At 38.3% G+C, this 15,131-nt stretch overlaps 1 protein-coding gene across 1 annotated transcript in view; it reads left to right on the top strand.

The window, feature by feature from the left end:
* The window catches only part of ENPP6 (ectonucleotide pyrophosphatase/phosphodiesterase 6), a 160,801-nt gene that overhangs the window by 59,071 nt on the left and 86,599 nt on the right, over positions 1-15,131 (top strand). Inside the window, exon 2 of the mRNA XM_031943293.1 lies at positions 5,232-5,411. Coding sequence (XP_031799153.1) covers positions 5,232-5,411 — 180 coding nt within the window. The remainder of the gene's footprint in view (positions 1-5,231; positions 5,412-15,131) is intronic.

Genomic DNA, 15,131 nt, shown 5'->3' with positions numbered 1-15,131 from the left:
TGCTCTTTCTCAGAACAAAAGGAAGCCATTGGGGATTAAGGCTGCATCTATGAGGAGGAGCTGACAGGGGAAGCCCTACAATTTAAGTGCTAGGCTGAGTGATTCTCTGAAGAGTCCTTGGTAAATAGTGGCCATCTTGTCACTGAGTAGCTATTTTACTTATGAAGGCCTAAGGGGAGGAGAATTAAGATCTTAGAATTTGTCTTCAGAGACAACTCATTCAAGAAAACAGCAGCAGAAACGCAAGTGAACCTCCATTCTCAGACCTTACTTACAGGTTTAGGGAAGCCCAAGGTCTTGTGAGATCTAGAATAAATTACTTCCTTATATTGTTACTAGACAGCCTGCTGCAATAGAAAGGATGCTAGATTCAAAGTCAGGAAAAACTGGATTTGTGTCTTAGTTTTTACATTTAGTGTCTATAAGACCCTGCAAATAGAATATTTCTATTTCAAGGCTTTTTTATCTTATATATTTTCTGTGTGGTAAAATTAAGGCTGTCCTGTGCCCAGTATATATTTGGTACCTCAAGTACTTTTATAGGGATACTTATCTTAGGGAAACTAGACATGAGCTATACCATAAGGATTCTAGATTTTCTTTGAACACTTAGAATAACAAGTTAAAAAACCATTCTTCCTTGAGTCTCATTTTCTACATCTGCAAAAGGAGATAGTTTCCAAGGTTTTTTTTAAGCTCTCCCTCTCCCTCTGTATTTCTGTGTGTGTGTGTGTGTGTGTACATGAAATTCTCAGCCTCAATTTCCTCATTTGTCAAATGAGGATAGTAAATTTTGCACTACTTTCTACAAAATGTGTTATAAGGACAATATTTTGTGAATCCTAAAGCATATTCTAGTACAGAGGTGAGCTGGTACCAATTAAGACTGCTTGCAAGACCATGGTTAGATTATCAGTGTGAGCATTTACACATCAGGAATCAGCAACTACTACAAAACAAGTGTTATTTTGTCAATTTCTAGACTTAAGAAAATCTTAATAATGCAGATTAAACTTAAAAGAGTGTGTGTGTGTATGTATGTGTGTGTGTGTGTGTGTGAGTGTACATCAGTTTTGTTGTTTTTGTTTTTCTGGAGAGGCAAAACCAGAGATTTGGTAATGATAGGCTAATAATAATTAGTAAGAATAATGGGCATTTATATAGCCCTTTAAGGTTTACAAAATGTTTCCCTCTATTATTTCATTTGAGTCTCACAGTATATCTGGTTTTTGCTGTCCCACAAGGGTAGAGACCTGTTTTAAATATGTAAAATCAGATGAGATACTGTAGTTAGAAGGTTGGCCTCCAAGTTGGGAAGACCTGACTTTAAGTCTAGATTCTCAAAGACATTGGCTGCCATGACTCTAGACAACTCACTTAACCTTTCAGTGCACTAGGCAGCTCTCTAAGAGTAGGGGCTGCTATGAACCTTGAGAAGAAATTTTGGCACTGAAAGCTCTTTAAACGAAGAAACTGAAAAGTTCACCATGATGAAGTGAATTTGAGTCTTTCAAATGCATTTAAGGCAGTACCATATGAATTCCATTATGGAATCTTAGAATCACAGAATATTCAACCAACACTCAACTACAGCATTAAGGAACGCAGCCAATCAGATTAAAATGTAATTGGGAAATGTTTAACAAAACAAATAAAAATACAATAAAACATACATACTACTAATATATGGTTTTCTACATCAACTTGAGGCCTGAAGAGACTCTTATGTACAATTTAGTGATCATTATTTTTATTTGAGTTTATCATCATTGATGATCCAAATCCTTCAATTTATAAAAGATCAAGGCCCAGGAAACAGAAATGTCCTAAAATCACACAGCTAATTAGTGATAGAATTGGGAGTCTTGACTCCAAGTTTGGGGTTCTTTTCATCATGCTAGGGTACTCCAAGAATAAGGAATGCCATTGCCTTCATCACCACCATCATCACTGGCATTTACAATTACTTTTTAAGTTTTCTAAGTTACTTTACATATATTATCTCTGAAGCCTTTGTACCAAGACCCTTCAGAACTTTTAGACTCTTACACATTTTATTTGATTCGATTTGGAGGTCTTACTTCAAAAAGGTCAGTTATTTCTTCTAGTTTGTTGCTTCTACCTGGAGCTGATACAAGAAAACCTCCTAATATTTTCATGGTTAGGTTCTCCCAAATAATAGCTAATAATATAGGGCTTTAAGGTTTGCAAAGATCTTTACAAATATTATCTTGTGCAATCTTTGTATGTAATTATGTCATGTAGTCTTATCTCATGTAGCTCTTAGGAGCACAATGTACTAGGAAACCCCCTTACCCTTTTAGAAGGTATGATCCTTGGATTTGTAAATTTACATGAGACAAGTCAAGTCAACAAATATTTGTTAATGTATCAGGCATCGTGATAATAGAAATACAAAGAAAGACAAAAAACAGGCCCTTCCCTCAAAGACCTCATTCTCCCTTCTAATGAGCAGATGGCATGTGAACAAATATATGTTCATACAAGATATATACAGGACAAGATGGAGATAATCTCAGAGGGAAGGTACTAGTGATGGTTAGGTATGGAGAAGAGGAAAGATTTCTTATAGAAGGTTGGATTTAGATTGAGTTAAGAAAGAAGCCAAGGAAGCCTGAGGGAGGGGAGAGCATTCTTACCACATTGAACAGCTAATTAAAAGATATGGAGATGGGAGATGATGGATCATAGGCAAGAAACAGCAAGAAATCTAGCATCAATGGATCAAAATATTTGTCTAAGATCCTTTTCAATTCTAAATCTATGATCTTCTATGAACCCATGACTCTACCAATATTGCTGATGTTTGTATAATAGTAAGTACACTACTCTGGCCTTGGAGCCAGACTTTAGGCTGTCTCAGATACTTGCTAGCTGTATGACTGCAAATAAATACTTCTTGAGCTTCCATTTGCTCATCTGTAAAATGGGGACATTTTTGCTTGCACAGTATACTCCCCTCATCTGGCAGTTGTATTTCTCCAATCAATAATGAGCTATAGCATTTTTGCACATGACTATAAATTGTTTTGATTTCTTTATCTAAAAACTGTCTATGTTCAACCATTTATCAATAGGAGAATAATTTCTATTCTTACAGATTTTACAAAGTTTTTATATATTTGAGATATGAGTCATTTATCTGAGAAACTATTTATAAATTTCCTCCCAAATTTTCAGATTTCCTTCTGAGCTTGGCTACATTTGTCTTATTTATACAAAGCCTTTCTAATTTAATGTAATTAAAATTATTCATTTTCCACCAGACTCTGCTCACTATCTCTTATTTATTCATAATGTGTTCACTTTTCCATAAGTTTGATAAAACAATATGTTCCACATTCTTCAAGTTTTCTTAAAATTTTTCTCTTTATATCTAGATCATGTAAACACTTTTTGACCTTATCTTAATAAATGATGTAAGATATTGGTATATGCTATATTGCCCCAACTCCCCCATCCCCTTTGCAATTTAGTTCCTTCGGTCCAGGTAAATGAGTTGAAAGTTAGGACAGATAGCTGGATGGCGCAGTGGATGGAGTGTTGTTGGCTTTGGGGGTCAGGCAGTTATTGCTGAGACATTTCAGTCATGTCCAGTTCTTCACATCCAAGTCTTCATGACCCCATTTGGGGTTTTCTTGGCAGAGATACTGGAGTGATTCACCATTTCCTTCTTCAGCTCATCAGGTTAAGGGACTTGCCCAGGGTCACATGGTTATTAAGTATCTGAGACCATAACTGTTTCTGTCTGTCTCTGTGTCTCTATCTCTCTGTCTCTGTTTCTCTGTCTCTCACTCACCTCATAATTCTTGAACTTTAGTTTTAGACCAGAATAGCAGCAGAGTAGAATTCTGTCCTGAAGGAATGAAGAATCGTGTAATTGTAAGGTTTTTCCAAAGCACTGTCCACACACCTAATATATGGCAATTATCAATGTCCCTATTTTACAGATGAGCAAATGGAGGTTCAAAAGATGTTTGTCTGCAGCCCATAACTTGCAACTATCTGAGGATGGCCTAAAGTCTGATTGCAAGCTCAGGGCAGTGTTTTTAGTATTACACAAATTCCAACAATATTGGTAGAATCATAGATTTAGAACTGAAAGAAACTACAGATTTCTCTAGTTTAACCCCTTTGTTCTATAGATGAAGAAAAGGATGCTCATAAAGGTTAATGCCAAGGTTACAAGGCACCAGGTGTAGGAGTAGGATTCAAACATAGGGCTCTGGTCTCTAAGTCCAGCATTCTGTCTGCTGTGGACCATAGCTTCAGAAGATGATTTCAGAAAGGCCTAAATGTCTTAGATAAAGGAGGCTATTTTTTATGGTACTTTTTGCTCAGATTGCTATTTCTTTTCCCTCCTATATCCTTTTTAAAAAAGAAATTAAATGAAGAGAAAGAAAGAAAAACTTTGATTAAACATAGTCCAAGAATTTGAGCTTGGTGCCAAATGACTCTGCTCAAAACGGAAGCTGTGTTTGAAGGCCTTGCCAATGTTAGTGTTATTCTTCCTTGAAAGATGTGATGGGTTTACCCCCAAATTAAACATTTAAGCGGAATGTCTCAATAAAGTCCATGTGTTTTGTTGGTGGATACCTATTACTTCTGACTTCTCTATAGGATCTGACTGAGGCCCTCTAGAGCCAATATTCACTTTGGTATTGGACTCCATCTTCCTGATTCATTTCTTTTGCTTCGTTTTAAAAAACTTCAATCTATTCCTTTTCATCCACCAGCTCAAACTATCATAGATTCTCACATCATAAGTTTCCCAAAAGGCAGCCCCTCTGAGGAAGGAAGAACAGATTTGGTAAGATCTTAGAGGCCATGTGGGGTAGAAGTGACAGTAGGGGAATGGGAAAGGATTGGGAAATAATAAAACTCTCCAACAATTTCATTGCTCACATATCGTGTCATATTCAGACATCAGCTTTTGTTTAGAGGTGAATTTTTGGATATTCTGTTCCCTATTGTACTTAAAAGAGCCTTGTATTTGGGCCATGTCCCACACTCAGAGTGACCCAAACTTCACTGTATTAAAACTGATTAATTATTTTGTTTGTTTTTAGATGGTGTACTTCAGGAAGGAATGGGTGGGACAGAGCACTAAATAGATTAAAAAGTTGATGACCTTTCCATCTGACCATTCCATCCATTTCTGAATGAATGAGAAGTTAATGGTCCTATGTATGTGTATTTTTAAAACACAGGTCGCCATTGTGAGGTCCATCAGATGACTGGGAACTACATGTGGGATCCTAATACAAACAAATCATTTGACATTGGGGTCAACAAGGACAGCTTGATGCCTCTCTGGTGGAATGGATCAGAGCCATTGTGGATCACCATGACCAAGGCAAGAAGAAATGTATCTATGTATTACTGGCCAGGTTAGTGTCTTAAAATCCTCCTGTCCCACCAAATGACAAGATCCCTTTATGGCCAATGCACAGATTGTGAAAGTAGAACTTCAAAAGTCAAAGTCCTACAGGGAGACCAAGTAATGGTATGGTCAGCATACTCCAAGACAGATGAATGATGTGGTGGATAGTATATGGGAAATAAGAAGAAAGACCTGGGTTCAAACCTCACTTCAGATATTTATTAGCTATGTGAGCCTGGACAAGTCATTAACCTCTCTCACTTTCCTTATCTGTAAAATGAGGTTAATGATAGACTGTTCCATGACTGTTACAAGGAGCAAATAAACAATAACAGCACTTTGCAAACTTTAAAATGCTATCTAAATATTAGCAATTATTACTCACCTCAACTTTGTGAGGTAATACAAGCATCAATCCCTATTTTACAAATGAGAAAGCTAAGGCTTAGATGGGTGATTTGCCCATGATCACATATCTAATTAATGATTGACCTGAGATTTGAACTTAAGTCTTTTCACTCTAAGACCATTGCTCTTTCCATGTGTCATCCCACTTCATTTCTTCAATGGAAAAGAAATGATGTTATGGTTGCTAAATAATCTAAAAGCAGGTATGGTGTGACTTGGATTCAGATGATCTGAATTTGAGTCTCAGTTTTGACAAATCCTAACAGGATGGCTTTGGATAAATGCCTTCATCACAATCATAGGGTCAGCTTCTTCCCAGAATTTAGAGCTGGCAGGACCTTAGACATTGCCTAGTCCAACCTTGTCATTTTCAAAGATGAGGAAACTGCTCAATATTCCTAGACTTCAGTTTTCCTATATGTAAAATAAAGAGATTGTTTTAGATGATCTCTAGATGGTCCCTTCCAGCTCTAATTTTTTATTCTATGATAAAAATAATCATCCAGTATTGTTTTTTCCAATTCTTCATGAAAAGAAAAGGGACTAAGCATTTATTAAGTACCTACTATATATCAGGCACTTTGTAAATATTATCTCATTTGATCATCACAACAACTCTAGAAGACAGGTACTATTAAGATTCCTGTTCTACAAAAGAGGAAGCTGAGGTAGCCAAAGGTTAAGTGCTTACTCAGGATCGTACAGTGAGGCAGTGGCTGAGGCTGACTTTGAACTCAGGTCCTCCTGATTCCAGGATCAGAATTCTCTCTATTGGACCATAAACTGCTTACTTTTTGCCAGGTGGGTTCCCAGGGACACTGTCTCAGAACAGCCTGTGCAGCAGCGGGAATGGTGTTGCAGACCCTCACCAGGACATCATTAACACCTTCCTTTCTTATTGTTTGTAGCTCAGTGATTAATGGCCATACATTGCCCCTTTTCCCCTCAGCCAATAATGCAGAGACTGTTCATTCATCTCTTAGAGATTAAGAGAGATGAGGCCCCACGTACCTCACAGAGCTGATGTGAGTATCAAATGGGATAATTGTAAAGTGATGACTGCTAAGCACTATATAATTGCTATTATTATTATCATCATTATTATTATTACTACCTCACAGAGTTGTTGGGAGGATCAAAAGAGATATTAATTATAAAGTGTTTAGCACAATGTCTGGCATATGGTAAATGCTATATAAATGTTAGCTGTTATTTTTATATTCCTGGTAGTAATGCCTCTCTTAATGAAGCTCAAGGTCTCAGTAGCATTTTAGGGAGCTGAGTCACATTGAGAGTACTTTAAAACCCTCAGATCTTTTTCAGAACAACTTCTAATATAACCATACCAAATAAATTAGTAGAGTCAGAAATAAAATCACACGTCTGCTCCAGAAAATCAGGCTGGGGCATCTCTCTTAAATACTACTAGATCATTTTTCTTCTTCTCGGCTCCATCTCTTCCTTCCCCCACTCTCCACAAGACATTTTGCAGGCCTTTCCACAAGGTCTGGAACATTTTCATGACCCCAGTAAGTTGTGTTATGACACTCTGGGTCCCTCCATTAAGTCAATATTTAGAAACACAATTTAGAAATGGCAACAGTTCAAGTCTTCCTATCAGATAGACAAAGCAGCAATCTGACAGAGGACTCTGTGGAGAAGAGGGCCCAAGCCCCCACCCCAGCCTGGCCCACCCTAGCAGAAATCTAATATTGTAAACATCACCTCCCCAACTGGTGCCACTGGGTTGGATGAAATAATCAGTGACTTCCCTCCACTCTCCACTACTTACCCCGTGAAAATAAGCACATGCCCATAAAGAAATCGTAGGCTTTGAGAGTAGGAAAGGACCTCAGGGACCATCTAGTTCCATCCATATACCAAAGAGATCCCCAGTAGAACATGCTAGCCAAGTAACCTGTGAGCCTTTGCTTAAAAGGCTTCAGGAGTGTATTAGGTGTTCAGGGGAACTATCTCTGCTGTGAGGGCTTGCCCAAGCCCTTCTCAGGGCTGCTCATCCACCTGGCACCTAACTCTCACCTGAGGCTCCAGTGGCCACACCCTGGTAAACAGTAGGTGGGCTAAGCCAGTACCTGAGTTGAGAGTACCTGAGAGGTTTCAAACCTATTGGTGCCCCAAACATCAGAAGACTTCCCCCAGTGGAACAGGAAGATGAGAACAATTTATTCCAGTGGCTGTGAAGGCAGCTGAAGCAGGTGCTACAGACCTTAAAGAGACCAAGGTCAACCACTGCATTTCAGGTCATTGCCATCCTCTTGACTTTGTCTTGCTACGAGACTTCAACAATTCTGGAAGAGCAAGTGAAGGCTGACAACTGTGCAACTGCTTCATTTAAATCCAATTTGGGCCCAAGTCAAGACATTGCTCCACAATATCATTGGACCTCATTAAAAACAAAATGTAAACAACAAGGGACTCCAATGCTCCTGAGGAAGCTCACTCTACTTTTTGGACATCTTCATATAGGAGGATATCTTTTCCCTGACATCAAACCTGAATGTGCCTCTTTGTGATTTTGGTCCATTCCTCCTGTTTCACTCTTGATGGGGCCAAATCTAAAATCTCATTTCTACAACAACCAATCCAAGTTTAAATGCTTGAAAGCATATTCAAGTCATATTCATCCTGTTCATTTAGCTAAATAAAATGTGTCCAGTCCTTTAACTAATCTTACTACAGTACTCAAAGCCTCTTCACTATGCCTTCCTCTGAATATTGCTCCCTTTATCCACATCCTTCTTAGAACATAATGCTCGGAATTGAACCCTGTTCTCCAGATAAGTAATAACAGTGGGACAATCATTTTGATATTCAGAGGACAATTAGGTGACACAGGGGATAGAGTGCCATGCCTAGAGTCTGGAAAATCTGAGTTAAAAATACAGCCTCAGACATTTACTATCTATAAAAGATCCTGAGCAAGTCACCTAAGTTTTGTTTACCTATGTCCACATTTGTAAAATGAGGATAATAATTGCACCTACCTCCTAGGATTATAGTATCAAATAAGATCATAATTATAAACCTCTTAGCACAGTGTCTGGCACATAGTAAGCATTAGATAAATGTTATCCTTCATGATAAGCAGTAGGAGTAGGAGTAGTATATTCCTAGAAATGATGTCTCTAGTAAGGGAGTCCAACTTTGCATTAGTATTGCAGAATGCTGATTCATTCTGAGATATTTTTCAGAACATCTTTTATCTAACTATGCCTCCCCCATTTCTTATTTATGCAGTATAAATAAATTAGGATGCTCAGAAAGAAAATGAGGCAATTACTCAGTTCAAACCAGACGGTTGGACAAGCAGTGGGCTAGATGATGAGTATTAAAAGATGAAAAAGACATACATAGTTTTTGACCTTAAAAACTAGCATAGTATCTGCCCTCAGGAATCTTATGGTCTAGGGCCTAGTTCTTTCAACTGTGGTTTGTGGCCCTATATGGAGTCTTGTAACTGAATGTAAGGGTTCAAAATTGTGATTTATTATTAACAAATGTTTGATTTGTGTAACTTATTTTATATCTTTATATACTTAGGGTCATGTAAAAATTTCTCAGGTGAAAAGGGATGAGTGAATAAAGTTTAAGAGGTCCTGGTCAGGGGATGAGGACAAGTTCACAAGTTATAACATGATATAGAAAAGAGCAAATAGAAATAGTACCTGACTCCATTTATATAGAACTTTGAAGTTTGCACATCACTTTTCATGTGTTAACTCATTTAGCTCTCAAAACAATCCTGGGAAATAGATGCTTTTGCAGAAACTGAGCCGGAGAGATTGAGTAACTTTCCCAGAGTAAATACCTGAGGCAGGATTTGGACACAAGTCTTCAGATTTCAAGCTCTGTGCTCATCTAACCACTCTGAGAAAGTGATTTCATCAGATTTGGGCTAAATCAACATTAAGCAGATGTATGTAGTTTAATTTGGCATCTGTATGGAGGCAAGGACCAGACTAGTTAAGAGGCTATTAGATTAGTTCAGGTGAAAGGTGATGTGAATGGAAAGGAGAGGACTGATTCAAAATATTGTTGGACTTGGCAACTGAATGAATGTGGGGATTATGAAAAGAAAAGAAATAAAGGAAAATATTTCCAAAATTTTAAACCCAAGTCACTCAAAGAGTGATGGCAAAATTGCCAGAGATTATAAGATCATAGAGTTAGAAGGATATCAGAGAATAATAGATTGGTTATTAGATAATCTCAACCCAGACACAGGGTAGTCATTTGGGATTATCCATTATTTGGGGAATTCAGATCCCTTTCTTATTCTTTTAATTGAGAACGAATATATATACATATATATATATGTATATATATTCATTCTTAATTAAAATATATATATATTTATATATATGTATACAAATACACACACATATGTATAAGCACTGAAGAGTGACAGCCTCAATTGCTTTTGGCCTTGAATTTCAAGCACAAATCTGTGCTCTTAGATAATTTCCCTTTGGTTAATAACTCTTCAATCAGGGAGAGAGCAAGACTGCCCTTCTTCATCTTCCCTCATTTTTTGCTTTACCTCATAGCCAATTCCATAGACTGGGTTGAAGAAGGCAGAACTGGCTGCTTCCAGAATGACCTACCCCAGCTAAATCAGAGAAATTAAATGTGGTTGGAGTGGAACAAGCCCTAGTTTTGAAGTTAGAAAACCAGGGTTCGAATCTCAACTCTGCTTCTTCTTGCTATATGATCTGGAATAAGACATTTCCCCTCTTCTCAATGTCCTCATCTGTAAAATGAAGGGGTTTGATTAGATGATCCTTAAAGTCCCTTCCAGCTCTAAATCTTCTGATACAAGGAATGTCTCTTTCATGCTATACTGCACTGGGCAGCAGATGCTTCTGTTCCCTTCCCTGGCAGCTCCTGGGCCTTCATTCTTGGCCTGTGACTCCATTTCCAGGAATGGGGGAAGCTGGCCAAGAAACGTACTGATTAACAGGACTATAGCACATGGGGTCAGACTGCTACCACAAATCAAGCCCAGTAGATCCTTACGAAGCCAGGACTCTGGCCAGAAAGCCCTTTTGGGCACCAGTCCACTGTTACTCCTTCTGCTTGCTTCCTCCTGGGAAACTACAGAGCAGATTCCCTCCTTTTAGGTTATCTGAGGCCAGTCATATTTCTTAGATACTCAATTTCTAGAGATTCAAGAGAGCAAGGGGTAAAGGGTAATGCTTTGGGTTTTCCATTTCATATTTCATTTTTCGCTTTTATCTGAAGAATTTACTTCCTTAGTCCCTGGGAAATGATAAAGACTTCCTTTGTAAGAGGTAGCATTTTATACTAGAAAGCAGCACTTCGGACCATAAATTTAGAGCTAGAAGGGACCTTTAAGCTCATTGAATCCAACTCCATCATTTTAAGAAGGGGAAACTGAGATTCAGAGAGATTAAGTGACTTAGGGTTATAGATTTAGAGATAAAAGGGGACCTTAAAACCTGCTTATTACAATTCTCATTTTACAGATGAGGACATGAAAGCTGAGATTAGATTACTTTCTTTTAAAATTTTATTTTTTTAAGTTATCATGATTTTGTTTTTTCTTCCTTCACCTTCCTTTATCCACTGAGAGAGAGGGAAGAAGGAAGGAAGGAATGAAGGATAGAAAGAAGGAAGGAAGGAATAGAAAGAAGAAAGAAGGAAATAAAAGCAGGAAGAAGGAAGAAAAGAAGAAAAAGGAAGAAGGAAGAAAAAGAAAGGGAAAGGAAGGAAGGAAAGAAAGAAAAAAGAAAGCATGGAAGAAAGGAAAGAAGGGAGAGAGGAAGAAAGAAAGGAAAAAAGGGAGGAAGGAAGGGAGGGAGGGAGGAAGGAAGGAAGGAGGCAAATTCTTTAGGTTCACATAGTGTCTGGGGTGGGATCTGATTTCAGTTTATCCAAACTCCAGTTTCAGTGTCCAAATATATAAGAATCCACTCTAATATGGGTGTGTAGGGCAATAACAAATTCTTTCATCATAGGCTAGGCATGAGTTTTCAAGGGGTCACTGATAGGGTTTCCAAAGAGACCCAAGGCCTCTCCTCTAGTAAGATGTTTCCCACTTCTGGGGCCACCTTTCAACCTTGATGCTTATATTGACAGGCCTTAGTTGTAAGGACATGGGGAACGGCTCATCATGGAGATAATTGAGAGATTTGAGGGATAGCCCAGAAGGTCCTTAGAAGCCTCATTAAAGCTTGTTCTTCCTCCCCCAACCCATCCCAGGTGCTGATGTAGGGATGTCTGAAGGCAATTATGGCACTTTTCATGGGATCAGTATTCCCAAGAGTGAGCATCCTAAATAAATGCACCACTGAATCAAGGAAAGGTGAAGTTGGAGCTATTTATTCTCTGACATAAGGGTTTTTATGTTTGTTTTATTTTTGGTGTCATATACTCCTTTGTCAGTCTGGTAAAATCTATGCCCTTTTCAGAATAATTTTTAATGCAGAAAATAAATAGGATTATAGAGAAAACTAATTATACTTAAAGAAAGAAAAGTTGGGAAGGAGTAACAGTTTGAGAAAAGATCATCTAGAAAATGAGGGGATTGGACCAGATGACTTTCAAGGTGTCTTCTAGATCAAAATCTAGGCTTCTGTAATTCAGGGAAAAATAAGCATGCTGTATTCATTCTTGCTTTCCCCAGAACTTTAACAGCCTAATCCATACAAAATAATATTTAAAGAAACAGGAATTAAAACTCAAATCACCTTTACCAAAAAACCCTCTCTTAAGTGGTACAATGAACCTAGCAAAAGATGAACCAGTGTAACAATAGAACACGATGCTTCTTTACTTGTCATCTCTATTTGTGTTGCTCTACCCCTATACTTATTAATCCTACTCCCATCTTTTGGTTCAATGCCCTGACATTTTGCAAATTCTACTCTTCTCAAACTTACCTGTCCTGTGTCTCATTTCATGAGACTATTCAACTAATTTTGCTGACATTTTGTAAAATTACCCTTCTCTTCCCTCACACTTACCGATTATCTTGTGTCTTATTTCATAGAACTCCCTAAGACTAATCTGTTCAAGTAACTTGAGCCAAGGTATAAATGATCAATAGTACCAATGTATTATCTCTTTCAAGTAACTAGTAGGAGTTTTGATGGATTTAAAATCACTCCTATATTGCTCCTTCTGCCATCTTTTGACTCAGTGCCTTGACATTTTGTAAACCCTACTTTTTCTTTCCCTCAGTACTTAACCTGCTGTCCTTTGTCTCATTCCATAGGAGCCTCCTAGAACTAAACTGAGCAAATAATTTATGCAAAGGGTTAATGGCTGATAATGACAAACGTGTTACCTCTCAGAAGTAACCAGTATTTTAACAGACTGGAGTCTTCCACTTCTATTATTACTTTTGGTTGGCTCCTATGAGACACCCCATGCCTTCCCTAGGAGGAATTTGGGACTTTGTGGCAAGGCGAGCTGGAGAGAAAACATTATTGAGGAGGGTCTTTTAGCAGCAGGCTTTCAAATGCTGTATCAAGTTTTACCCCAACTACTCTTTGTGGTTCAAGCAATTGCTTTTCCTCCTCTTCAGGGTAGCCCAGTCAGTGCGCCTGCTTCTGTGGTGACTGACTGACTGACTGCAGGCCTTGCTTGGGAATTTGTTTAATTCCCATGGAGAGTGCCATTTGACACAGAGCAGACATGGTATGTCATAAGTTCAGGGCTCCCTATGATCTAGGAAACAAGGGAGGTAAGTACAACATCAGTCATTTGCCTTCTGTGTTAGTCCAGGCCCCCGAGTCAGAAATGGAAGCTTGACAGCTCAGAGGATCTGCTAATTAAGCTTGATTGGCTTCAGTGAAGTTGATCTGGACTGGCAAGCTGGGGCTGTGGTTACTGCTGAAAGTCTTGCTGCTGCTGTGTGGTTAGCTGAGAGCACAGGCCCTCAGTGATTTTATCCCTCTACAGCTGCCTTCCTCAGCTTCAGGTCCAAAGCTGGACCACCTTCACTGTCCTGAATTTCTGAATACTAATAAGGATATCAACTTACGTTTATATTATGCTTTAAGCATTATGTGATCTCACTGGAAAATAACTAACTCAGGATTGTTGTTTTGTTCAGTTCAGCTCTTCGTTTGAAGTTTTTTGGCAAAGATACTAGAGTAGTTTGCCCATTTCCTTTTCTAGCTTATTTTTAAAGATGAGAAAACTGAGGCAAACAGAGTCACACAGCTGGTAAGTGTCTGAGGCCAGATTTGAATTCAGGAAAATGAATCTTCTTGACTCCACGCCCAGCATTCCATCCACTGCACCATCAAGCTGCCCTCCTGTTAGGGTAAGATTAGAAATAACCCCTATCTTACAGATGAGGAGCCTCAATTGAGACAATTTGTCCATCATCCTACAGCTCAACCCTTCTCACTGAATCGGTCTCTTCTCTTTCTGTAACCATGACCAGATCCACTCTAGCTCCAATGATCTTCTAATCAGTTCCTCAGAACTAGGATTCCAATTCAAGTTTGGTGGTCCAGTGTGATGCAAAGTTTCTCTGCTTTGGAATCAGTGGACCTAAATCCAAATCCCAGCTTGGCTCCTTATTATCATTGTAACTTTGAGGGGCCTTGGTTTCCTGTCTCTATAAAATGAGGCAATTGGATTAGGTGATCCCTAGATTATATTCCAACTCAAGGCTTACTATCCCTCTAAGAGAAAAACATTCCACCATCTTCTCTACTGTTTAATTCCACTTTCCCAAGTCTGGGTTTTAGTCAATAAACAAGAGTAATCAAGCAGTTATTTAGGAGCCAGGCACTGTGCTAAGGGATCCAAAGAAGTCCCTGCTCTCGAGGAGCTTGCAATCTAATGAAGAAGACAACATGTAAATTAACTATAATTAAGCTATGATATTATAATATATTGTTTATTATCTATATATGCTATAATATATAAATTAACTATATACATTCAAGATATATATATATATATATATATATATATATATATATATATATATATAGTGTTAATGGAGGTAATCTGTGTGGGAGTGACAGCAGAAAAGTTCTCCTGAATGGAATTAAAGCTGGAATTTGAAGGAAGCCAGGGGACAGTTAGGAGTCACAAAGACCTGAGCTCAAATCTGGCCTCCGACATTTAGTAGCTGTTTGTCTTAGAGATTGTGTCACTTAATTTCTCTTTGCCTAGGAGGATGGCCCAGTGGATAGAGTACTGACCTGAGACACTTAATAGCTGTGTGAACCTGGACAAGCTATTTAACTCTGTTTGCCTTATCACACTGGAGAAGAATGGCAAACCACTGCAGTATCTTTGCCAACATGCCATG

The sequence above is a fragment of the Sarcophilus harrisii genome, chromosome 6, assembly GCF_902635505.1.
Source record: "Sarcophilus harrisii chromosome 6, mSarHar1.11, whole genome shotgun sequence".
Taxonomy (NCBI): domain Eukaryota; kingdom Metazoa; phylum Chordata; class Mammalia; order Dasyuromorphia; family Dasyuridae; genus Sarcophilus; species Sarcophilus harrisii.
Note: the sequence above shows the minus strand (reverse complement) of the source record. Positions and strands in the feature narration are given on the sequence as shown.